Source organism: Lissotriton vulgaris, chromosome 1_1 (genome assembly GCF_964263255.1).
Source record: "Lissotriton vulgaris chromosome 1_1, aLisVul1.2, whole genome shotgun sequence".
In the NCBI taxonomy this organism is placed as follows: domain Eukaryota; kingdom Metazoa; phylum Chordata; class Amphibia; order Caudata; family Salamandridae; genus Lissotriton; species Lissotriton vulgaris.
The window spans coordinates 312,659,268-312,686,899 of record NC_141685.1 but is presented as its reverse complement, the minus strand read 5'-3'; the positions used below and the strand labels follow the sequence as shown (position 1 = coordinate 312,686,899).

At 42.2% G+C, this 27,632-nt stretch overlaps 1 protein-coding gene across 2 annotated transcripts in view; it reads right to left on the bottom strand.

The window, feature by feature from the left end:
* The window catches only part of LOC147747105 (vitamin D3 hydroxylase-associated protein-like), a 289,799-nt gene that overhangs the window by 155,385 nt on the left and 106,782 nt on the right, over positions 1 to 27,632 (bottom strand). For both annotated transcript variants that reach the window (XM_086952355.1, XM_086952356.1), the window contains exon 5: positions 5,142 to 5,348. In XM_086952355.1, coding sequence (XP_086808481.1) covers positions 5,142 to 5,348 — 207 coding nt within the window. The remainder of the gene's footprint in view (positions 1 to 5,141; positions 5,349 to 27,632) is intronic.

Sequence of the window (27,632 nt, the reverse complement as noted above, 5' to 3'; positions counted from 1 at the left end):
TACAGTAATCTTTCCCCCAGATTCATTCTGCTTTTTTTGATCCTTTACTAGCCTTTCTTAACTCCTCGTTGTACCAAGGGGCCATTGTTTTAGGTCTTTTGGTATTCTTGGGCTCGAGGGTGCCACTTCATCTAGAGCATCGGTAACCCAGGCCTCTATCTGGTCATTGGCTTTGTCAATGTCCAGGTCCAACATTGGTTTATGAGACTCGAGAGTCGTGAGAACGAGCTGGGGTTAAATTTCGCCCACTTTCTAGTAGTGATTGGTTCTCTATAAAGTTGTGACTTCATTCTCTGAGACGGTAAGGAAAAAGGGACTAAGTAGTGATCAGACCACAGAATTGGCCATGGTGTTCCTATTTCAATTTCAGTGCAATTGGTAAATATCGGGTCTAGGATGTGCCCTCCTTGGTGTGTTTGTGACTCTACTTTTCAGTTGAAGAACTGATATAACGTGGTGAAAAGAAGGTGAGCCGGAAATCAATACAAGGAGCAGGTGTCCATATTGTTCCTTGCGGGTCAACACCTTTCGAAAAAACCCTCTCTTGGTCTCGCCATGACTTTTAAGAAAAGGACTCAAAGCCCTTCCCTCTTCCAGGCCTGATCACCCCTCTCACAATAAATAAAAAAAAATTAGGTTGACAAGTTTGCCCAATTTATTTTTGACACTCTCCTATGTGCTAATTTTGAGTTTTGTGGTAACTTTAAAATGGTTGGCAGTTTATGAAGGGAGTGGTAATGACTCAGGTGGAGAACTATAGAACTGACTGAGTTCTGCTTACAGATTGGCCACTGGCAGAGAATCCTTCATTGCAGGGTTACCGTCTTCCACCACAAATCGCAGCTTTACAGATAACACCTACCCCTAAGTTAGCCCTTTAAATAGGAGGAATGTAAATAAACATCCTAGTTGTGATCCACCACATTATCTTTCTATTGCATGTACAAACCAGGCACTCACATTTTTTTGATATAACTGTCATCATGCAGAGACCTCAAACATGGGGACAGATATGCAAAAGGTTTGCAACCAAAAAGACAGTGGTGTGGTAAATTGCATGCTTTTCAAAAATCCAATGCTGATATACTAAATAGACACTAATGGGGCTATTCACAAATCTACCACTCTCGTGATTAATTTACACGTCTGATTTCCTCTTACACTTCTGAGTAACGTTGCTACGTTTAGCCTTTCACAAAATCCAACTGTAAAGTTACTCAGTGACAAATTTATGAGAGTAAAATACTACTTCCAAAAACAGTAGCAAGTGCAGCACCACACATGACCAACCATTGATATTGGAAATGGAGTTGGAGAATTAAAATAATAACTCCATAGAAAATAATGCTACATGAAATATTTTATTTCCAAATAGGTAAAAATAAAAACTCTATATAATGTAATATATATATCATTTAAAAAATCTATTAAAAAAGCATATTTCTGAAAATTATTATAAAAAATTAAGAGTTTTTATGAACTTATAAATCAATGTAACAATCATTTTTATTAAAATATAATTTCATTAGGGCAAAATAAATCTCATAGGATACAAAGCATCACTTTTAATGAGTATTAACCTACAAATAACTCCTTTTTAACTTTAGGTGGGAATTTATTTTGTAATTTAAACGTGAGAAAAATAATACTTATTTAATTTAATATATTAACATTAATTACAGAATGCATTTGAAAGCTAATAGTGCTGTAGGTTTATTTTGGTCTATATTTAAAATAAATATACAAAATCAATTTACATTACAATGTAACATAAACATTGTTTAAATATTTGTTTAGAGCTAAATAAACTTTTTTGCTTTTCCATAATTGAGGTGTACATTTTCCAATGGTAAATTATAGGGGAATTTTAACAAACTTTATTAAACTTTATAGTAAAAGAGAGCAAATATTTTCATGTTAAATACTAATGTACAAGTATTGTAAATGTAGAACAAATTCTACAGTACTAGTTGGATGCGACCAAACACTCTTCAGTCACACTCCTGTTCTTTACAGTGGGCGCATGCATTCCGACCAGAATGCATGTTCTCAGTGTAGAGGGTAGGGGTGCAGTTCATCCTTGCATCCGGTGGCAGGCACCTCAAGCGACCGTCCATTGGGTGCCGAGATCAACACGGGGGACACCATAGGCGCCCCTTAGGACACCAACCGGAGGCCTTGCACTCATGGGAGCCCTGCTGAGGGCCCCCAAATTCAGATTCCTGCAGCCTTTCTGTGTCAGAAAGGCTGGTACAGAAAGGCTGTGGGAATCTTCCATCGTAATCCCACAGGCAGAAAGAGCCGCCCTTGGGATTACAGGCCCCTTTTTGAATGCCAGTCAGGTGCTCGGAGCATGTCATAAGCCATTTGGAAATCCTGCTTGAGTTAATTTACGACCGACCCCAATCAAATGGGTAGGTCGGAGCCTTAGCCTATAACATCGTAATCGGGCCCTAAGTGTAAACTTACATGTTTGCGGATCTCTTCATAGAAAAGATAGGATATGTGGAGAGGGATAGTTAAGCTCATAGGTTTGTGAATAGCATTTTGTAGTACTTTAGCAGTACTTATGTAGCACTACTAAATGTACTAAAAAATGCAATTTGTGAATAAGCCCTTAAGGTGCAATTGGTCTGTGACTTGTCATGTCCACATGATGAGTTCTTGAAATGGTAGAAGAATTTCCCCTCCTCTTTCATGCAACATGCAGGCCTATGTATAAATAGGTTTGTACAGTTGGCAATCATGAATAGAAAAGTGGAAGCTGGCCTTTAAGAACATCTCGCACTATGTGAATGAAGGCTGCAGACAGTGGGGAGCAGACAGAGGTTGATGGGAGGGATGCATACTGCCTCTGATGTCTTTTCATCTAGTGCCACATGTTTTGATCATTGCAGCCCCTGTCCCATTAATGTGTTTGGAATGCAGTGAGAGTATTTTGAGACTGCCATTGCTGGAATGGTGGTGGTCTGTTGTCCATCAACATTCCAGCCCCGCAAGACTTCACAGTTCTTCGCAAGAAGTAAAAGAGGCAATCCTACCTCATTAACATTAATAAGGAGTGGGTTCTGTAATCCTCTGTGAATGTGTTGGTTTGCACTGTGCAGGATTGCTACATGGGACCGAGCACAAAACAGGGTGGGATCACACTGCTGTCAAAAACACACTGACTGGTTTGTAACCCGATCCTCAATACGCTCACCCACATTCTAGCCATGCACACTCTCACATAACACAGAAATGCCTAATTCTGGACACAAATATTCAGTATTTTGTAACTGGGAACGTCCCTGCCTCTCGATTTTCAGAAAAGGCTCTTATTAGCCTCCTAGGTAGTAGTCTAGTCAAATTAGTTTAAAAAATGGGCTAACCTAGAACAATTTCTATGAGTGGATTCCTATTGAAAAGTTTCCGTAGAAAACAATGGTGAAAAGTCTACCACTCTATCATGACGCGTTAATCCATTATGGTGGATTTTTCAAAATAGCTGCCCATTATTTGAGATATAGGGTATAACTGTTTATATGCTCATGTGTGGTATAATTTTATATGTTTTTAGGGACGGGAAAGTCAAAAATACCATCAAAAATTGTTTCTGATGACCATAATATCAAATAATCGCGGAATATGTCAGATAGACAAAGTTTGTATCATTTTTTCATTGACTTATGTGACAAAGTGTGAAGGAACGTAAATATTACAATGAACTTTTGAAATAAACAGTTTGCTATTGTTTGTGTTTTGTTTTGTAACTTTGTTGTTATTGTTTGTTTTTTTGTTAATCAAACATTTTTCATTTATGCGTTACAGGTTCTTGCAAGTTGCTGTGAGATTCAGTGAAAATGGACGTAGAAAAGTGTTTCATTTGTGATGTGGTGTTTCAAGAAGATGATGATGTATCTGTACTCACTGAAAGAGGAGTGACTGGAATTCAAAAAACATGCAAGGAGAGCAAAATATCTAAGTTTCACATTTGTGTTGGGCAGAAAGTTCACAAGAAATGTAGAGTGCGTTTGTTAACTTGAAAACTCCATTCCAGGAGAAAGAATCAGATCCCAAAACTTCTCGGAATAATAATCAATAATAGATAGCCTTTTCTGAGCATTGAGACACCATGAAGATTCCGATTACAAAACACTGAAAACCGCTATCCTAAATGGGGCATTAATGTGTTATGCTAGAATGCATGTGTAGCATGGCAATGAGCCTCAACAATAAATAACAGCTACCGAATGGGACCCTGGTGGGCCTGATGAAAGCTGGATGACTTCAGGGACACATTAAAGAGGAAACATGTTGACCTTTAGACCTGGAAGCCTTTGAGCTTCCCATAAACATCCAGCTACAGTTTTCAATCTGTCAAGGTTGATCTAACAATAAACAGTGGCAACCCGGGAATCACCGGTAGGCAATTTTAACTCCTTTCCAGGTCCTGACATTGAGTTTTTTTAATAGTTACAGCAAAGTTCTCACCCCAAAAGAGGGGATGTGCTAGTACAGTATTTACCATCGTGCCAGGGGAGGACTCGATGATGAATTATGCCATATAGAAATATGTGGGCGAGAGTCCCTAAAAATATGAATGCTTTCCCTTTAATATCGGATATTTAGGTATTTTAGGAGGGTCCCTTTCTGTTTCATGGTGTTTGAAAAACAGACTACAAGGGAACAAGTGTCCTCTTTAACCATGGTAAAGCATTGATTTGCACCAAAAGAGGGTCCGTGTGCCGTAGTGTCACCGATGTAGGCAAGATGCACAGGACTGGCAGCACTCTTCGACAAGGATCAAAATGTCAAGCATACATTGTCACTTCCTGTCTCTCGTCCTTCTACAATAATGCTAATATAGTAATTTGTCACACAAGCAACAATGGCAAAAACTAGTGACATCTTTCATTCCTAATTTGCATCTCTTTATCACAAAATTCACTATATTTCATTGCACGTTTCTTTGATCTCTTTGGATATGAGAATCAGACAGAAAAGTTAAGCAGAGAGTTCATGGGGACTGTGACGCAATATTTCTGCACATAAAATGTGCATTGAACATAACAATATTATCTTTTGTTGTTTAATAATCACTTTGAGATTTTTGATACGTAATTAAAAAAATTCTACAATGTTTAAGTTACATTGCATACCTCAGTCTCGTTACTGTCGGTTTTAACCCACATATTCCACAGAAACTTGAAGGAATCCGGATGCTGCCAGCAATATCAGAGCCGAACCCCAGTAGTGATCCCCCGCCTCCAATCAGAGCACCTTCCCCTCCGGTGGAGCCACCGGTGGTCTTCGTGTGGTCCCGGGGGTTGACTGTCTGACCGTTTATAGGGTTACTGCATTCAAAGCTGAGTAAAAGCATAAAAACACATTATTTGAAGAAAACACATGCAAATCCGAGTTGTAATTACTTTATTTCAAGTTTTTACAGATGCTATACTACTGCTAACCTGTTAATTATGTCATCATTTAGGCTCAATTTAACATGCTGGGAAACCCATCTTTATAGAGAATAATGTCCTTACATCCTGGGGAATCAAACTTATTCTTATTCTGGGAAACAAATCCCATAGAACAGGAAACTACAAGTACATGTTATAAGAAAGATGCTTAAATTGCAAAGTGAATGTAAGAAAATACCAGAACTCAATTTAATGTAGTGAGAGGAGGCGGATTCTTAGGATGAGGGGTGAGCCTTCAATTTATAGTTAGACAGGTTTATGTTTATGTTTATGCAATTTTTAAAGCGCACAAATACCCGGAGGTATCTCGGCGCTCAGAATACAGAACCGTAGCTACAGCAGGTAGATTAAAGTGTAAAGAACCAGGTTTGTAATGTTTTCCTACAGCTGATGAGAGTAGGAGCAGTTTTGATGTGCAGGGGCACTGTGTTTCAAAGTTTGGCCGTGGAAACTGTGAAGCACCTGTCACCCCAGTTGGCCTTCTTTGTTCGCTGGACTTTAAGCAAGTGAGCAGAGGAGGAGTGAAGAGTTCTAGAATGTACCAGGGGACAAAGGGCTTTTCTAAGGAACTATGGGCCCAAGTTGTTGACTGCTTTATAGGCAATACAAAGTGCCTTAAATTTTGTTCGTCTCCTGACTGGGAGCCAGTGGAGTTGCCAGATAAAAGGGGAAATGGATGTGAACTTGGGAACTCCCAGTAAAACTCTAGCAGAAGCGTTCTGGACTAGCTGCAGTCTGTTCATGACTTTTTCCTGGGCATTAAGAAGGAGGGCATTACAGTAATCTACTTTGGAGAAGACCAAGGTGCTGATTAAAGTTTTGCCGGCTGAGGAGAGAAGGTATGGCAGCAGTTTTTTGATCCTTTTCAGGATAAAAAAAGATGAAGAGACCACGGAGTTGACGTGATGATGAAAGGTCATTTTGTCATCAAATATAACTCCCAGGTTGCGAACCTTAGTGACTGGTTGGGGTGGAGCTCCCATCTCCGGTGGCCACCATTGAGGAGACTAAGCAGGTTCCAGTTTCCCGAATGTCATCACCTCTGTTTTGTCAGAGTTTAATTTGAGACAGTTTGATGACATCCAGGTACTGATAGCCAGCATTCCCTCTTGGAAATTTGCAGCAACTGAGGTGCCGTCACTATGTACAGATAGCACCAGTTGTGTATCGTCGGCATAAGTTATAAGGGCAATTCCGTAAGATTTTATTACGCTCGCTAAGTCCGAAACATAAATGTTAAACAGTGTCGGACTTAGCAAGGCTTAGCGGGCTTAGGTTGTTTTTTCTTGAAGATGCAGCCCAATTTATTGAGTGAAATGGCCTATTCTCTTGCTTTGCAGGGTCTGGAATAACATCTCTTTAAATGTCAGATGTTGGTCCTCGCTCCCAGAATCACTGCATGTATTTTCAGCACTCTGGGCATAATAGACGCTTGTCCACTGATATTCTCCCTATGCTCCGAAATTGACTTTTTTCACATTTTTGCAGTAACTTAGGGGCATATCATCCATGAACGGAGTTAAAATTATCGGCGCTTTAGCGGCAGGAAACTGCTGCTAAAACGGCGATAATCAAAAAACAAACGGGGTCTTGACTCCTAACTCTAACTAGAAAAACAACACAAGGGCCAATGCTGAGGGATTCTTTGAACAAGGGAGGCTGGAAGTTTGAATTAAGCAAAAACCTCCTGCTCAATTTCTTTAGCAACGTATAAAGATTTATTCTTTTTCAAATGTTTTTTGCTTTGTTTGTAACACCATTTTTTAGTGCAAGGAGAAGCAACAATTTTTATATACAATATATACAACAATATGACGAGAAAATATGCATTTCCATACTTCAATCATACATGGCCGTCCAGTCATACAATAGCACATTCATACACAAAAATAAACAATAAAGAACAAAGAAAAATTGAATCCACGTATCGGTCAAGAGTAAATTGGAAAAATCCCTTTTGATTATGTAATTTTTAGAGTCTTTTTAGTAAATCAACACCGAGAATACATTTCTCTGGAAATTGGTGAAGGGACTTTGTTTTTGACACAGCACGTGTGGACCCAATACGGGGATGGAGTGGTCGACGCGTTTCAAACCCCACTCGTTAAAGGGGTACTCCTCAGGACCTAATGGTTCTGGAAAAACAATAAAGAGTGCTTAGGGAAGGGTTCCATAACAGGCGAAATGAGAGACATGCGTCCCGTGAATACAACAGGCTACCTTCAACTTCGAACCAAACGTCATGAAAATCCAAAGGCGGCGAGTCAAGGAGTTTCACAATAGAGTGCACGTAGTGGCTGTAACCAAAAGGACAAACGTGCTGAATTTCATAACATGCGCTTACTCCCAATCATTCAGTCTAACCTAATGTGCTGCTAGGCGGGACTCTTACCTGGAGTTCGACCGGCTAATGGCTTGCCGTCGGGTCCATACTTCTCCTTTGTCCCATGGGAAAGGTTTTTTCGTTACTGGAAAGGAATAGAGACAGGCAGTCGGTACTCGGTAAAACTGGTTGGATGAACTGGCACGCAGAGCTGTGACAGGCGGCCGTATTAAACTAGCCACGTACCGATGGGAAGAAAGGCTCCGTCCTTGTTTCTGTGGTGCAAGTTGTGAAAGAATTGCCGATGGTCGGGACTTGCACTTCCTGGTTTAAAAACCCCCACGTGGTTCTGGGACTTGTAGTTTGGCAAATGCGACCAAGTCGGAAAACGGCAGAAAGACATGCCGGGAAGGCATGTCAGCTGAGGGATTGGCTCAAACATTTTAGATGTTAGTTTTATATATTTCAGAAATCTCATTCAAGCCTTTTAGGGCTGTATTAAATTTCATTATTAGTAGAGCCTCACGTTGAGACAGTTTCGCGTCCAAATCTCCTCCCCTTGGATCTTTTTCAATCTTTGAAAGCACAGTCCATTTCAAGTCAGTCTGTTCGTGTTTCATCCTGGCCCAATGATTGACTAATGGGGCATTTTCAACTCCTCTCCTAATCCTGGATTTGTGCTGAGTGATCCTACTTCTCACTTCTTGTGTGGTTTTACCAATATATACCAAAGGGCACGGGCAAACAATGGCGTACACCACATTTTTGCTTTTGCAGTTTGTGAATGTATCATGCTTCCAATGGATGTTGTCAACACTGAACACAGAATCCTCGATCGTTTCATTACAACAAGTGCAAGTTCCGCACTTATGGTGGCCCTTGGTAGGAGGAAGTCCAAACAGGCTTTTCAATGTTGGTGCTTTTGCTTTCGGGAGGGCAGCTCTCACAATGTGATTGGCTATGCTCTTTTCTTTTTTGTACGCGAACAATCGAGGTGCCAAAAAATCCTCATGAAGGTCTTTCAATAGATGCCAGTTAGACAAGATCAATTTCTTGTATGGATTGGCTGCTGGGCAGAATGTGGTGACACAAACCAATCTTTTTAAGTCTTGTTTGACTTTCTTTTCCAGTAAGGTCTCTCTGGCAGTCCACCACGCTCTTTTGAGGGAGTTCTTTAATAGTTTTTTGGGGTAACCCCTTTGCATGAGGCGTTCTTTGAGATCGCCAGCATGTTTGAAGTATTCCTCCTTTCCTGAGCAGTTACGGCAAATCCTGAGAAATTGTCCGTAAGGAAGATTTTGTTTCATATTGCGCGGGTGGTTACTGGTGAAATGCAGCGCCTTATTCCTGTCAGATGGTTTTCGGAATAAGGTGGTACTTAGTCCCTGTGCTGTAGATTCTATTTTCACGTCCAGAAATGTAATAGATTCGTTGGATGCTGTGACTGAAAATTGGATGTCAACAGTTCTTGAGTTGAGCCACCCCACGAATTGGTTCAGTTCCTCCTGGCTCCCTGTCCAAATTAGGAACACATCATCTATATACCGCATGTAGTTTGAAATGCGGGGACTGTATGGATTGTCATTATATATGAATTTCTCTTCATATAATCCCATAAACATTATAGCCAGCTCTGGAGCAAAGGGGCAACCCATCGCTACCCCTTTTATTTGGAAGAAGAACTCAGAGTCAAAAGTAAAGAAGTTCTTCTGCAATGCAAAACGAGATAGATCCAGTATAAAGTCTGTGGGGACTCTAACTGGTCTCTCCCGGCTCTCCAAAAAGAAGGTTAAGGTTTCCAAAGCTTGTTCTTGCGGGATTTGAGTGTACAAAGACACTACGTCAAGGGTGACCAGTAATTGTGTTCTGCTGTCAAAGGTGATATTGTCTAATCGGTTAAGAAACGCAGTGGTGTCTCGCAAATGGGCTGGAATAGTGTCAATAAAGGGCTTCAAAAAAAAGTCGATATATTTTGCAACCGGTTCGAAGAGGGAGTCACACCCGGAGATTATAGGGCGGCCTGGTGGGTTGACCTCATCTTTGTGCATTTTTGGGAGAACATAGAACACCGGGATCCTGGGGTTCTTATTTTGTAGAAAAGATAATTCCTTGGGCCCAGCGAATCCTTGGTCAAAGCCTCTCTGAATCACTTCAAACAATTGATTTTTAATTTCTAAAGTGGGATCCTTGCCAGAGGAATACTTCAAACATGCTGGCGATCTCAAAGAACGCCTCATGCAAAGGGGTTACCCCAAAAAACTATTAAAGAACTCCCTCAAAAGAGCTTGGTGGACTCCCAGAGAGACCTTACTGGAACTCCCTTGTTCAAAGAATCCCTCAGCATTGGCCCTTGTGTTGTTTTTCTAGTTAGATTTGGCTCAGCCTAGCTGAGTTAGGAGTCAAGACCCCGTTTGTTTTTTGACTTTCTAGCGGGCAAGTGCCCGCGAGGTCCTGATAGGTAGGGACAGTCCTGCCACAGGGTATTTATTTGTTGTTCAGAATCGTTTTTGTCTGCCCAACATTGGGGCACTTGTGCTTGGTCATTATCACTGCTTGTTACACTTGGTTTTGGTTTCTTCTTTCTTCTTTTTTCACTTATTTTTTACACTTTGGTATGGCTGAAAAAGACACGCTTGCTTTTAGCGAGGAACACATACGGTATTTAATGAGAGACCCCCCAGTGTTTGCTTCCGCATCCCTTAGCCTCACTGCCAATACTCAGAACGAGTCGGATAAACTAACCCGTCTACGGAAAAAACAGATTCGCACAGACCTTCACGGCCATTTCTTACTTCAGCACCTCCGTGCAGGAACTATTCCATCAGGACTAGTCATTCGAAATATCCCTGTCGTTTTTACGGATGACCCTGAATACAAAAAGGGATTTAGTGGAATTGAAACTAAATGCAGTAGGGACCTCATGGTCCTAACTATTGAAACCGCACACAGGATTTCTCAGAAAGAACTGGAAGAAATAGCCACTTTACAGAGAGAAATTGAAAACAACCAACTTATCTCGGATTCCAAAACCCTTTTGGAAAAATCGAAAAAGAGATTCTGGAAATTAAGGACTTCACAGTCACCCAGAAAAACAACAAATTCGAAGTCGACAAAAAGAACTTTTCATTGGAGTCCATTTATCCATATTTGAGCAAGGATTTTTATACACGATCGGACTCGCGTCGGTACTTACAGGATAATCAGGGAAGATCACGCCAAAGATACGTCACCTTCTCTGATACAACTTCATCGTCTGGGAGTGAGCCTGATAACACCAACCGACAATTTCAAAACAGGACTGACAATCGTCAGGGCCAATACCAACAACAACAGCAAAATCAACAGCCTTTTTTAGGACGAGGCCAACCGAAACCTCGGGCCGAACTCGAGCACCCCAACCATGGGAGATGAGAACACGTCAGAAATTTTACAAGAACTAACCATTTCTCCGATCTTCAACCTCTCCGACAGAATCCTGTCACCTGCTGAAACATCTATACTCACCAAAGGTCTTAATTTTGTTCCATCGCGACCTACTGATTTCGTAAAGATGAAATTAGAGACGCTTGAATTTTGTCGTAAAATTTGTTTGAAAACATTTTTTCAAGACTCTGTAGAAGAACAACAAGAGGAAGTTACAGGTTTAAAAAGAAAATCGACATTCTGTCCTAAAGGTCCAAAAATCCCTAAGGAGGTAATTACGTTTGAAAGTACCATATTATCTGGAATTTCTTCTTTAGAAAAAAAGAAAACCTTTGTTAAGTACAATGTAGCTAAAATTGAGAGAGATGCCCTTTTGGCCATAAAAAAAGACGACACCATCGTGGTCAAACAGGCCGACAAAGGCAGAGCGATCGTTATCTGGGACGTAAACAAATACAAACAGGAAGTCCACCGCCAATTAAATGATCAACACTGCTACAGACGCATTGGCAAGGATCCCACTTTAGAAATTAAAAATCAATTGTTTGAAGTGATTCAGAGAGGCTTTGACCAAGGATTCGTTGGGCCCAAGGAATTATCTTTTCTACAAAATAATAACCTGAGGATCCCGGTGTTCTATGTTCTCCCAAAAATGCACAAAGATGAGGTCAACCCACCAGGCCGCCCTATAATCTCCGGGTGTGACTCCCTCTTCGAACCGGTTGCAAAATATATCGACTTTTTTTTGAAGCCCTTTATTGACACTATTCCAGCCCATTTGTGAGACACCACTGCGTTTCTTCACCGATTAGCTAATATCACCTTTGACAGCAGAACACAATTACTGGTCACCTTTGACGTAGTGTCTTTGTACACTCAAATCCCGCAAGAACAAGCTTTGGAAACCTTAACCTTCTTTTTGGAGAGCCGGGAGAGACCAGTTAGAGTCCCCACAGACTTTATACTGGATCTATCTCGTTTTGCATTGCAGAAGAACTTCTTTACTTTTGACTCTGAGTTCTTCTTCCAAATAAAAGGGGTAGCGATGGGTTGCCCCTTTGCTCCAGAGCTGGCTATAATGTTTATGGGATTATATGAAGAGAAATTCATATATAATGACAATCCATACAGTCCCCGCATTTCCAACTACATGCGGTATATAGATGATGTGTTCCTAATTTGGACAGGGAGCCAGGAGGAACTGAACCAATTCGTGGGGTGGCTCAACTCAAGAACTGTTGACATCCAATTTTCAGTCACAGCATCCAACGAATCTATTACATTTCTGGACGTGAAAATAGAATCTACAGCACAGGGACTAAGTACCACCTTATTCCGAAAACCATCTGACAGGAATAAGGCGCTGCATTTCACCAGTAACCACCCGCGCAATATGAAACAAAATCTTCCTTACGGACAATTTCTCAGGATTCGCCGTAACTGCTCAGGAAAGGAGGAATACTTCAAACATGCTGGCGATCTCAAAGAACGGCTCATGCAAAGGGGTTACCCCAAAAAAATATTAAAGAACTCCCTCAAAAGAGCTTGGAGGACTCCCAGAGAGACCTTACTGGAAAAAAGAAAGTCAAACAAGACTTAAAAAGATTGGTTTGTGTCACCACATTCTGCCCAGCAGCCAATCCATACAAGAAATTGATCTTGTCTAACTGGCATCTATTGAAAGACCTTCATGAGGATTTTTTGGCACCTCCATTGTTCGCGTACAAAAAAGAAAAGAGCATAGCCAATCACATTGTGAGAGCTGCCCTCCCGAAAGCAAAAGCACCAACATTGAAAAGCCTGTTTGGACTTCCTCCTACCAAGGGCCACCATAAGTGCGGAACTTGCACTTGTTGTAATGAAACGATCGAGGATTCTGTGTTCAGTGTTGACAACATCCATTGGAAGCATGATACATTCACAAACTGCAAAAGCAAAAATGTGGTGTACGCCATTGTTTGCCCGTGCCCTTTGGTATATATTGGTAAAACCACACAAGAAGTGAGAAGTAGGATCACTCAGCACAAATCCAGGATTAGGAGAGGAGTTGAAAATGCCCCATTAGTCAATCATTGGGCCAGGATGAAACAAGAACAGACTGACTTGAAATGGACTGTGCTTTCAACGATTGAAAAAGATCCAAGGGGAGGAGATTTGGACGCGAAACTGTCTCAACGTGAGGCTCTACTAATAATGAAATTTAATACAGCCCTAAAAGGCTTGAATGAGATTTCTGAAATGTATAAAACTAACATCTAAAATGTTTGAGCCAATCCCTCAGCTGACATGCCTTTCCGGCATACCTTTCTGCCGTTTTCCGACTTGGTCGCATTTGCCAAACTACAAGTCCCAGAACCACGTGGGGGTTTTTAAACCAGGAAGTGCAAGTCCCGACAATCGGCAATTCTTTCACAACTTGCACCACAGAAACAAGAACGGATGCCTTTCTTCCCATCGGTACGTGGCTAGTTTAATACGGCCGCCTGTCACAGCTCTGCGTGCCAGTTCATCCAACCAGTTTTACCGAGTACCGACTGCCTGTCTCTATTCCTTTCCAGTAACGAAAAAACCTTTCCCACGGGACAAAGGAGAAGTATGGACCCGACGGCAAGCCATTAGCCGGTCGAACTCCAGGTAAGAGTCCCGCCTAGCAGCACATTAGGTTAGACTGAATGATTGGGAGTAAGCGCATGTTATGAAATTCAGCACGTTTGTCCTTTTGGTTACAGCCACTACGTGCACTCTATTGTGAAACTCCTTGACTCGCCGCCTTTGGATTTTCATGACGTTTGGTTCGAAGGTTAAGGTAGGCTGTTGTATTCACGGGACGCATGTCTCTCATTTCGCCTGTTATGGAACCCTTCCCTAAGCACTCTTTATTGTTTTTCCAGAACCATTAGGTCCTGAGGAGAACCCCTTTAACGAGTGGGGTTTGAAACGCGTCGACCACTCCATCCCCGTATCTGGTCCACACGTGCTGTGTCAAAAACAAAGTCCCTTCACCAATTTCCAGAGAAATGTATTCTCGGTGTTGATTCACTAAAAAGACTCTAAAAATTGCAGAATCAAAAGGGATTTTTCCAATTTACTCTTGACCGATACGTGGATTCAATTTTTCTTTGTTCTTTATTGTTTATTTTTGTGTATGAATGTGCTATTGTATGACTGGACGGCCATGTGTGATTGAAGTATGGAAATGCTTATTTTCTCGTCATATTGTTGTATATATTGTATATAAAAATTGTTGCTTCTCCTTGCACTAAAAAATGGTGTTACAAACAAAGCAAAAAACATTTGAAAAAGAACAAATCTTTATACGTTGCTAAAGAAATTGAGCAGGAGGTTTTTGCTTAATTCAAACTTCCAGCCTCCCTTGTTCAAAGAATCCCTCAGCATTGGCCCTTGTGTTGTTTTTCTAAAACGGCGATAATGGCCTTGATAATATGCCGCAGAGAATTCCAATAGAAGCCCATGTCAACACCAGATCATGGGCTTCTATTAGAGGGCTCAAGAGCATATTATCAAGCCCATTATCGCCGCTTTATAGACAGTTTCCTGCTGCTAAAGCGGGGATAATTTTAAAACCATTCCTTGATAATATGCCCCAAAGTGCCCAAAAATATTTTGGCAGGAAGCATACTCCATTGCAATGGTGACCGAGTATGCTTACCGCCAACATAATGGTCTGCACTCCAAATTTAGATTGGGCAGACCATAGGTTTAATCACGGCAGACACTACTCCATCTCTGCCGTGATTAAATCATTCCGACAGCCTTGCGGAGTTTGGACCATTGGAGGTAGACCTCTAACTATGGAAAAGGGTAAGGGGAAGTAAAAGCTGGTAAATGCTCCCCTGGCCCTGGGGGAGGACTCCCACGGCCAGGGGAGCATTTTCTTTTTCTTGATCAAAAAAAAAATCCTGCTTCAGGGGAAAAACAGATTGGTGCAGGGCTCATTTATATTGAAGGACCCCTGAACCCAATTGCAAAAAGCATGACCTCTTGCTTGGCGGTCATTTCCAAATCTGGCAGATAGTACCTCTGTCAGGGAGATAGAACACTTTACTCCATTGTCCTGGCAGAGAAATGGGATGTCTGACATTTTATAAATCTGCCACTTAGTTCTGCAACCAGGTGACACCCTACCTAGTGCTGCCTTATCGAAAAACTGCCTTGAGCAATTATAGAATCCAAGGAGCACAAATATTCATCTCTTCAAGATGGACTTCTTTGACACTTAGTAAAGAAACCCCGGTGAACACTGACCACTGGCCTGGTAACAGGAACCCTCTCTTCTTTTCCACTCTTACTGTTGCACATCATTCTTGAGTCACTCCATGTTCTCTACCTAAATAAATGATGTGTCTCCTTATTGTCATGGAGCACAATCCCTAGTTAGGTCGGCACCATGGAAATACCAATAAATGCCGAAATACAAGCAGGTTGTAATGTAAGAAATTTGCAGGCAAGGTAACAAGTTTGAAATACTGTGGAGCATTATTCCCTAGTGCTTTCGCCCTGCTTGCATCACAAGTAATAGAAGTTCCGCTAAACATTTCAAGAGAAACTATTCTTAATTCACTTTGCAAGGTGTTTGGAAACATTTAAAAATGTTAAGATGGTTGCTGCTGATGTCAACTCTTGTCGTTCAATAGCACAAAATGCCTCTTTTGCGTCAGTATGCTACCTTTCATGTGTGCCTTACACCAACAGACTGCACTTGAGGTCCATGTCAGCCCTATAACCTCTGGCTGGTGTCTCCCATCAGCACAAAATTCTTGGATTAACTTGCACTAGTTGATACTACAGCAAAAGTCAAGAATCCACAGCCAAGAAGAATTTAAACACGTTTTTATTAACCCAGTAAAACTATGATATAATAAAGTACATTCTATAGAGGCTGCATGAAAAATATAATAGGTATAAAATGGCTAATAAACAACCCAACTTTGCATCCGGTAGAGGACATCCACAGCCCCAAGAGGTTCTTCAACCACATCTGAACTCTTGCAGCCCAGCTCGGTAATCTCACAGTGATTTGGCACACATCTGTTTTGACCTAAATGTCAAAAACACAGCCTTACTTGTATCTAATAATTTGGGACAGGTTAACTTCAGATATGTAAGTATACAGGGTGGAGCTAGCTGCTGTGCAGGATAGCTAGATGTGATTTTCTCCACCAACCACAGTGAAATGCTAGTGGCATGGCCAAGCAAGATGGCCAAATAAACACTCTTTGTGAAGCTCCCACAAGAGAAATCATGTTCCTGCCAGAATACGAAGCCATTGGAGGGGTGGTGAAACCGGCACCTACCCCCCCCCCCCCCATAATCTTTTACTGAGCTGCTGGGCATCCCATGGGACACCGAGAACCATTGGGGGAACTAAGATTACTGTGAGCCCAACTGCCTGATTCCGGCTGCGAGGAAGAGAGGCCTAGTGTGGGTGTCACAGACCCTGAGTTCCCTGGGTGGGAGTTGCTGCTCTGGGGGGATGATCCCTGCAGGGGCCCCCATGTCTGACACAGAGACTGAGTTTCCTGGAGGAGGTAGCCGAGACTGAGCGAGGTTCCGCAAAATAGGCATGCCTACTGGGAAATGTGTGCAAAGTGTGTGAAGAAGCCGTGCCCGGGCCAGGAGTAGCAGCTGGTGACCCCCGGCGGCCCGTGAGTCAAATAAACTTAAGCAGGGGCCCTTAGGGTCCTAAAACCTGGGTGGGCACTTCTGTGCCCTACGGATGCCTCACTGTGGAGCCCTGAGGCCAGGTCCAATGAGCCAAGTAAATGGCCACCGTGCACCAGAAGTGTGTGTGTGGTGTGCACCCGCAGTGGTGGAAGGAGCTGTATAGGGCCCCGACAGGTGCAGTGCCATGAGTTCCTGAACTAGGTAGGGGAGATGCGAGGGGTCCACCTATTTGAGGACTTTTCCATCACTTGTGGGGGCCTGCAGGGGCTGCTGTGATTGCTGCCTTGACACACTGATCCAGTCCCTTAGTGAGTAGAATTGGCTATTGGGGGATGGGCGCTGGTGGGGCCGTTGTGGAGATTACGGTACAAAAGGGGGTGGTGATGGACGGAGCATCTGAATCAATCAAAAACTCACACTCAGTCAAAAGATCTGGGTTTAATCCTTCACCGCTCTTTAGCCAACTCTGCCCCCCGAGTTTAGACATGGAAATCAGTCTGACCCTGTGCCTCATGGGAACAGTCCAGCCCGAACTGTTAAGCCATGTCTTCCCTGGACTGGAAATAAGCTTCCGAGGACCGGTTTCTGGCATTCCAGCCATCTTCAGCTTCTGGAAAGGTTCTTTGAAGTGCATGGAATTTTCTGACTCTAGTGCTCTGGCTTCAAGCTGGCTGCAGTGACAGTGCAGGGTTGTTAAGCCCTTTGTATGAAGGCATAGCACTGGCTACTCTGGCCCATTCAGGCAAACCTAATCCCTCTAATATGTGACTGTCTGGGAGGGTTTCACAAAGTCTTTCAGTTACACCCAGTCATGTGACGTATCCAGCCTAAAGACCCAAAAGAACAAAGGGCAGGAAAATGGCAACTTTCTAAAAGTTTCCAAAAATGTAATGAACAAGCTGAATTTACTTTTAAAGTGGGTTTCTTATTACAATGTCATAGGTGCCATACATGTAATATCTACCTGCACCCAATTAGGAATTACATCTTATTAAATGTAATAAGGAATCCCCAATGTTTTCCTTCTATAGGGTTGCCCTTTCACTGGTGAAAAACTAATTTGGGAGTTTTTAACTACCAGAACAAGTAAAACCTACAAATTCCTGTTCCAGCCTTTTACTTACATAGTGCCCTGCCCTATGGACTACCTAGGGCCTACCTTAGGGGTGACCTATTTGTAATAAAAGGGGAGCCTAAGACTTGGCAAGGCGGTTTAAATGCCAAGTCGAGATTGCAGTGTAACACTGTATTTTGGCAGCAGTTTTAGTCTTGGGACATGTTTTAAAGAGCTACTTAAGTGGGTGGCACAAAAAGTGCTGTAGGCCCACCGGTAGTATTTTATTTACAGGCCCTGGGTGTATGATATACCCCTCTACAAGATACTTATAAGTACATTAAATATACCAATTAGGTTTATGCCAATCAAACCATTTTTAGGGAAATGAACAGAAGCACGTTAGCGCTGGTTAGCGGCGGTAAAGTGCACAAAGGCCAACAAAAAATAAATTCAGCAAATATTGGAGGGAAATAGGCAAATAATTTGGGGGAAGATCACCCTAAGGCTGACGGGTCTAACATTCTTTTTTACTGAGGTATTATCCAGTAACAAATAGGCCACTAAACTTTAAACTTCCACCATAACAGTGGTAATGCTGGATGCCATTATGAAAGAAATAATTGCAAATTGGAACCATAATTCAAACCTTTGAAGCAATAATGGTACAAATGTTACGAAAACGTCCAGTGTGGCTCCCTGGAGAAGTGTCTAGACTCCTCCAACTGTAGAAGTGCAGAGGCATCTGAATGATCACCCAATTTGGGCATTGAGATATGGCAACTTGAGCAGGAAGGTGCAAACTTAAAACAACTGTTTATAACTGATAATCTTTGCCCATATGGGATCTCAAACGAATTAGAAAAGGGAGACGTCTGTTTTCAGAGCAATTTTACTCCTTGTCTTCTGCATCTGACCTTTCCAGAGCTTCTGGAGTTTCATATGGCACACAGACTACGTTTAAGAAACCCCAGAGCATCTGACAACCAGAGACCCATTGTTGATGTGTGCTGTAACTTCATAACTCTTGGGAGATATTACAGTAATTGAAAAATATGTAATGACCCTTTATACACAACAATCTTTGTATTCATAACATAGCAGACTATTTGTACAAAACATCTCTGAGGAGGAAACAGTTCTTGGCCCTCAGGTCCTGGTTCAGAACCAACAATATCAAATTTGGCCTACCAGACCTCGTTTTAATAATTATGATGTTGGAAGGCAAAACCAAGAAATACAGAGACCTGGATAACCTCAGAAACTTTCTGAACAATGCCCTATTGCATTAATTGAAAATATGCTTGTAGAACACAGTGACACATGGGTAGAAATTAAACACATTCTAGAAAGGCAGGCAACTAGGAAAGAAAGGTCCTGAGAAGAGCAGTGAAAGCTTTGTCCCGAAAAGTCCTAATCACCACTGCAAAACCAACCCCAAGGTTAAAAGCTTTGGTGATTTCTTATCTCTTCAAAATGTATGTAGAGTTGGTTATTTGATAGTACTGCTAGATACATATGTTACTATCGCCATTATTAGGTAAATGTTCTTTATTTTGTTGTACCTAGAACCTGTTTGGACCTCTTCTTTTGCATACTGTTAGTCAACATTATATCACAGCTAAGTCCCACTGATTTGCTAATCAATGTTGAGCAAAGTACATTTCCTAGCCTGTTTGTTAATTAGGCTGACAACTAGCTGCTTCCCCAGTATTGACATATTACCCTCCTTCTTTTGGAATATTTGCTGATTAATCTGTCCTCGTTTTCAGTAATCCTGACTGAATGACATAACAATATACACTATGGTGGAATGTGGGAAAAGCGTTAGCCTGCAACTAAAGGTTTTGTTGTTTTCATTGGCGTGCCTTAACCTCTAATCTTTATCACAGTGATGCACCAATTTTCCCCATACACAGAAGATCCACTGACAAAGTAGGTGAGCAATGCACCCTACATACAAGCCCTACAGTTGTCCTTCAGAAGCTCTAAGCACACTGCTTATCTAACATTACCCCCACTAAAAGTGTACTCACAATAAAAATTGTCCAGAGCAATCTATGCCCTAAATGACCCATATCTCCAGATGTCCACTCCACATTCTATCACTGAGTGTCAATGCTCTTACCAATTTCATCAAACTTAATAAAATATTGCAGTATTTGGTGAATGCAAAGCGGACATAGCACTGCTGCAGGAAACCTATATCTGAGTGGAAGAAATTAACAAACTGTATTGTAACTTGGTAGAGAGGGTAGTCGGATTAACCACACCCAGCTGGCAGGCGGATAGTGGGAAATGAGTACCCCTTTGCTCAGGAAATGTGGCATAACCATCTTATTGTGAAAATTACTCTCTTGCAAACTGCTTTATACATAGACTGAGGCAGATGGCAAGTATATCTTGAAATATAAACAACATGATGGGTACTGATAATGCGAAATTCCGCTCTGAAGAAGGCCGAATGGATGAAGAAAACCCAAGCACTGGAACAGTCTATTGCTCATCAGACCCATACTTATAATAACTTTCCATAACCTCAATGAAACACTCCCTTGAAGTGACGAAAAGTACACTTAGTGATTTGATTGATTTGATTTATTATTTTATAGAGCGCGCGAATGCCCAAGGACGTCTTGGCGCTATGACAGTAGATGGTGTACAAGACTGACCGAAACCGTCTAGCAGGCAGCAGTAAAGAGCCAGGTTTTCACTGCTTTTCTAAATGAAAGTAAGGATGGACTGTTTTTTATAGAGGTTGGGAGCAGGTTCCATACTTTTGCTGTATGTAGTAGGAAACTTCTGCCTCCCCATCTGGCTCTTTTGAATTTCGGCACCAGGATCAATTTGGCTTGACTAGATCTAAGAAGCCTAGTGGGTTCGTATTGTTTCAGATGAGTTTTTAAGAACTGAGCGCCTGACCCATGAAGTGCCTTGTAGGCCAGACACAATGATTTAAACTGAATTCTTTTGGCGATAAGGAGCCAGTGCAAGGTTTTTAGTTTGTGGGTGATTGGCTCATATTTAGGAATGTCAAGCACCAGCCTTGCTGACGCGTTCTGCAAGCGCTGTAGTTTTGATAGAATTTGCACCTTAGCTCCGGCATACAGGGCATTCCCATAGTCTAATCTAGACAAGGTAAGGGTGGTTATACAACTGTTTTCCTAGCATCCATTGGAATGAAGGGCAGTAGTTTTTATTCATTTTCAATATGAACCAGACTGATGAAGCCAATTTGCTGGCCTGGGCGTCGAATGGGAGGTTGTTATCTAAAGTCATACCTACATTTTTCCCCTTTCCTGCTGGTGCCGGACAATTGCCTAGGCTGTCAGGCCACCACTCCGGGGACCAGATGTTTGGATCACCCCCCAGCCCAGTACTTCACTTTTTTCCCCATTTAACTTCAGACAGTTAGTAAGCATCCATTGTCTGACCCAAGACATACAGGATCTGAATTTCTCCGCCGTCTCTTTCATGTCCTTGCTAATAGGCACCACTATCTGGGTGTCGTCGGCGTAAGATACTGGGGTGAGGCCGCTTTCCCTTATGATTTCAGCTAGTGGGGCTACATACAAATTAAAAAGGGTCGGGCTTAAAGAGGACCCCTGGGGCACTCCACACAGGGAACTGAAAATGTTGGATCTTGCATCCCCCAACTCAACTGAAAAAGTTCTGTTACACAGATACGAAGCCAGAAGAGCACATGCCGAGCTATGAACTCTGACCTCGGCCAGACGGGTCAGGAGTGTCTCGTGGTTGACCATATCGAAGGCCGCCGATAGGTTCAGTAGTCCCAAGGCGGCCTTCCCTCCTCCATGCAAGACACTCCTGAGTTCTTCCACCGTGCTAACAGAGCCGTTTCTGTCCCATGTCCCTCTCGGAAACCAAATTGTGAGTGATCGAGTGTGTTTCCCTTCGCGAGGAAAAGTGCCAGCTGTTTATTCAGCAGTTTTTCCAAATTTTTGCAGCGAAGGGTATCCTGGCAATGGGCCTATAGTTGCCCGGCTCCTCCCAGTCTAAATTAGATTTTTTCAGTAGAGGCATCACCGAGGTGGTTTTCCAGGCGTCTGGCAACATCTCAGATTTTAGTATTTGAGAGAACAGTTTCTCCAATTGAGAACTTAGCAATTCCGGAAAGAGCTGCATCACTTTAGGCGGACAGGGGTCCGTTGGGCTGCCTGATCTGGTGTGCCTGAGTGGAGGTTTTTAAAAGAGTCATATACTAATGAGACTTTGTTAACGAAGAATTCACCGAGCAAATTGCAGAAATCTGAGGTAATTGCTGCTGTGCTCTTGTTCTCCAATTTTGTTAATTTTTTCACTGTGGCAAAAAGAGCTTTGCTAGAATTTTTTGTCTCGCTAATTTTTTTTGTGAAAAGCTACTTTTTTCTGCCATAATCAGATTTTTATACATGGCCAGTGCAGCTTTGTAGTCTTCTTTTAGCCCTGCGTCATAGTTGGTTCTCCACTTTTTCTCGGCTCTTCTGCATTTCTGCTTTTGCGCCCTAAGGGCCTCTGAGAACCATGGCTGAGAAGGGGATTTCCGCTTAAAAATAACCTGTCTTAGTGGGACGGCAACATGGACTGCTGCATTAATCCACTCCCTGAGTTGATCGTAAGCTACATTGCTGTCTGGGGTGAGGACTGGGCAGGATGATTGTAGCTTGTCTGCCAGCCCCTGTGAGTCTGTTTTTGACCAGCCCCGATAGGAAATCTTCCTAAGTGAATCAGTGGGCCTACCTGTATCTTCTTTTACTTCCAATGGGAACGTGATCCCCTTATGATCGGACCAAGGAACTTGAAGCGTGGCAACATTATGTAGACCCTGACAGGAAGTGAAAATTCAATCGAGGGAGTGTCCTGCACGGTGCGTGTCTTGAAAGACTGTTTGTTTCAAAGCAAAATTGGCCAGCGAGTCTTTAAGTGCTGTTACCGTAGAGTCCAAACTTTTCTCTAAATGTAAATTAAAATCCCCCAAAATGGTGTAGTCGGGGCCTTTCACACTTGACTCTAGGAAAGGACTAAGTAAATCGATCAGAGGTGTTTTGGCTCTAGGAGCCCTGTAGACTAAAAGGCCGTTAAAAGTATAGTTGTTAGTGATTTTGATCTGAAAAGATAGTAACTCACAATTCTGATTACTGCCTTTCTCCGAGCTCACACTATAAAGATATAAATATCTTTAATCAACATATAATTACTTCATTTATTCATCTATAAACTTTCCATGTTCTTATGGATCAATATATTTATTACTTTCTTCTAATTCAGCATATCCAATGCACTACCCTATTTCTCAACCTATACCTTTCTCAATATATCTTCTACCTCAACTCTCTGACTCATCTCAAACTTCTTTCTACTACTCTTTCCAATGCACCACCATTTCTCACCTATGCCTCTATCAATATATCCTCTACATCCACTCTCTTATTCATCTCAAAACCCATACAACTACTATGACCCCCAAAATAGTATTTTCTAGACTCTCCCCTACGCTACCCCTCCTTGCACCATCTGACACCTCTTTTACTATACTGATTCCCCAAAACAAGCCTTTCTAAACTCTTCCCTCTTACTCTTCCCCTCCATAGCCCTTTCTACTCATTCCAAGCCTCCCACTACTGCTATGACGTCCAAAAAACTAAAAAAAAGTCTAAATTCTTTATTTGTCTATTCCTCCACTATCCTTTTCAATCAAAATAACAAACTAACATGTCCACTCCCCAAATGTCATATTTAACTATACTAATTCACTACTAATCCTTTATGGATTCAGAGTTGCGTGCTACTCTCCGAAACAAAGCGTTTCAACACCTCATTAAGGGTAGCAAGCACCATATAAATGCAAACCTTTTTTTCCCTCTTCTATCCCGCCGCTATCCTTCTCACTCCAAATAACTGACTAATATCCACCACTCAAATTACTTTCATATTTCACTGTACTAATAAACCACTAATCCTTTAAGGATTCCCGGAGTAGCATGCTACTCGCCGAAAAAGCGCTTCAACACCCCATCAGGCTAACGAGCGCTATATATATATGCAAACCTCTGACCCTCTTCAATCCCTCTGCTACCCTTATCAATCCAAATAACTGACTAACATATCATCCACCACTCAAAATACTTTCATATGTCACTATACTAATTCAACACTAATCCTTTAATGGGTATGGAGTAGCGTTCTACTCGCCAAAAAAGCACTTCAACTCCTCATCAGGGGTAACAAGCGCTATATAAATGCAACACTTTTTACCTCGTCTATCCATCCGCTATCATTCTCAATCCAAATAACTGATTAATATCCACCACTAAAATGAATTTCATATTTCACTTACTAAACCACCACTAATCCTTATGGGTTCTGGAGTAGCGAGCTACTCACCAAGAAATTGCTTCAACACCCCATTAGGGGTAACAAGTGCTATATAAATGCAAACCTTTTTCCCTTTTCTATCCCTCTGCTATCCTTCTGAATCCAAATAACTGACTAACTTATCCACCACTCAAATTTCAATATACTAATTCAAGACTAATCTTTCTTGGGTTCTGGAGTAGCGTGCTACTTGCCGAAAAAGCGCTTTGTCATTTTGTCAGGGTTAGCAAGCGTTATATAAATGTAAATACAATACAATACAATAACGAAGCAACAGAAAAGGCTTTGGTGAAATTAAAGCACTGCCACTATGAGCTGGGGGAAACGCCAGGATTATACTATCACTCCAACTACAATGGAGGGAGGCACCACTGACTATGCTGGTAACTCAGGATGCACAGGGCACACTTGTAATACACCGCGAAGATATCCCACGTGTGTTTGTATCCTTCCACAAAATGCATTATGACACTATGCATGCCGATGCCTCTCTGCTGGTTTCTAGGTTCTTGAAATTACTGTGCTTTCTAACCTCAAATAAAGATGGGAGGTATCATTTGAATGGTGAAATTACCATGGTTGAGGTGGCGATTTCAGATTTACCTAGCTGTGGCTGCTTGTGAGTGGTGGACTGGGCTTGGTCCAGGCTTGGGGGGCAGATTAGAGGTTCAAAATTGGACTAGATTATGCACTGTTCCCTCCAGCAAATGTGTTAACCTCCAGAGTTATCCTACCAGTATTATTATTCCCTGAGATTTAGTTAGCACACAAAGAACTCACAAAACATCTGCTTTGTGCGCAATGCATGCGACTCCACTACATATTAGAATAGTGTTAAAAACAATTTCACAACTTTCTATAGGAATTTTTTTTGTGATACAATGGTACCACTCAACCCTTCTCTAAACCAGCTGCCTAGCTCACAAGTGGCAGAATACTCTTACCTTCACAACACTCTGCGTCACACATTCCACCTCACAGTCCACACATACTTATGTATGCAACACTCACATAATACATACCTCAGACCCACATACCACACGCGAGCCCCGAGCACATACATTGACTCTGCAGCGTTCTCTTCCTGCCAAAATACATATCTTTGGATCTCTAAAAGTGATGTTTCATTAGGAATTATTAATTCACTGTCATGTGCATTGTTGGTGTAAACTTCACCCTACTGGCGCCTCATCTGGGTATGCACTATTTATCCCAGAAACATGAAACAGGAAGAAGCTGCAGGTATGTTTATTTCTAATATGGGGTGCACCCAGACACGGGGTGTAAAGGGGACCATACAACGCAATTTATATGCCCCCAGACCTCATTTGATGTCATTTCTCGATTTGTTTTTGGTTATTGATTTAGCGAGTGCAGGAGAGTGGCACAAAATGGCAGAGTGCTTTACAAAAGGGTTGCAAAGCAAAATAACACAGTGGAATAAGCAATTTATATTCTAATGCTGGGTTAGTAATAGATGTACATGTGGGTGAGAAACAGTTAGCATTGGCAAAGAGATACCTTTATAAGATTAACTTGAATACTCCAAAAGGGCTATTCTTAATCTTAAATCTGAGTCACCGGCCGATCCTTGCACTCTTTTCCTCTTGGCTTTTAGCGACTATGCCAATAGGGAAGCTAAGGTCAGTGAGCCCGAGACAGCAAGGACATAAATACATTAATTCACTTAATCGCCTTGCTTAGATAAATGATTGGCCTGGAACGCTTTAGATGCAGAATAAATTATTGCACGCAGCCCGCGAGGTAGGAGTTACAAAGGGAAGCCGGGGACCCCATAAATACATAGTTGTGGTAAGGTAAAAGATATGCCAGCTGAGCACTGTAGTGCCCACGAAGGTTGAATTATGCCCTTCGTTTTAATTGATTTTATGGTTTTCCGTTTCACCACATTTACATTAGACTGCAACTCTATCATGGCCAACGTGCAGCACACCTGCCGTGCCAGTGGCTCAGGAGTATTCGCTGCTATGTTACTCTTTTTAACCTCGCATAATGCAGAGCCCATAAATCATGGCCAAACATCTAGCAAATGCTCAAAGGCTAGTGTTTCTTCACCCACCATAACCGTTGCTCGTGGCTGCACAACATTCGAGCAGGTTTTTTTCTCCAAAGTTCTTAACGACTTGACCTTCCTCTGATCCTGACACGGCAGTCTCTCAATATACAGAATGGCTAAACACTGCAGTCTCTTAGTCCCAGCAAAAAAGTTCATGCCCAATGGAGCAACACATCAGCCCCATCGTTCATGTCTGAGCAAAGCTGTTGCAGACAGGGAACGAGATGGATCACTAATTACAATATTATGGAAACATTCAAATGCAAGCTACGCCTAGCTAGCCATCACACTCTTATGGCCCAGGAAAAGGCCACTATTTGTACCAAGAATATAGAAGAAGACAGCAATTATTCCAAACAATTGTTCCTAACGGTCAACATGTTGACGAAGGATTCGCCTAAAAATTCCTGCCCTATCAACCTATCCTTTTGTAACTCTCAGGCCACCTTTTTTATGCTAAAAGTGAATAAATGTACCTCTTCTATTTACCTCTTCTATCTCCCCTACTTGCAGAGACAGGCCTTCTTTGCTTCAGGCCAACCAGAATTGCTTTAACAAATTCACCTTACCTTCCGTAGAAATGGTCACCAATTTACAGAGTTCTATTTCTTCCGGTCCCCCTGCTGACTCCAGAGGACATCGCCCCTCTGTGCTTCCCTTGCTAAAAAAAGACATCATTGGATCCTAAATATCTGAACAACTGCTATTTCTTGTCTACCTTTGCCTGCAAAAATCATCAAAACATTAATAACCAATTGGACGCCACTCAGTTTGGATTCCGTAGCGGCCATAGCACAGAGACTGTCCTGTTTAGAGCTACCGATGAGATCAGGCAGGCGCTCGATCATGGAGGGGGAGCTGCCCTCATCCTGCTTGATCTCTCAGCAACTTTTGACACTGTCAGTCACCGGCTACTGCTGGATTGACTATCTAAAATAGGTATTTGTTGCGCAGCCTGGGATCTGCTGAAATCTTTTCTCTCCGGTTGGGAGACTTTGATGCAGATCGACAAGCTTGTCGCTCATTCTTACTACCTCCCCGGCGGGGTCCCTGAGGGGTCCTCGCTTAGTCCGACACTTTTCAATCTCTACCTGTTATACCTGCTGCTCAGCCAGTGAGACTGGATGTTTGGAATCTTGGTGTCTGGTGATTCTATGGAATGTTGGATGAATGAGAGAGTCCTTTGAAGAATGGGCTGAGCAGCAGGAAGGCTGCTCATGGTGGGGCTCTTCA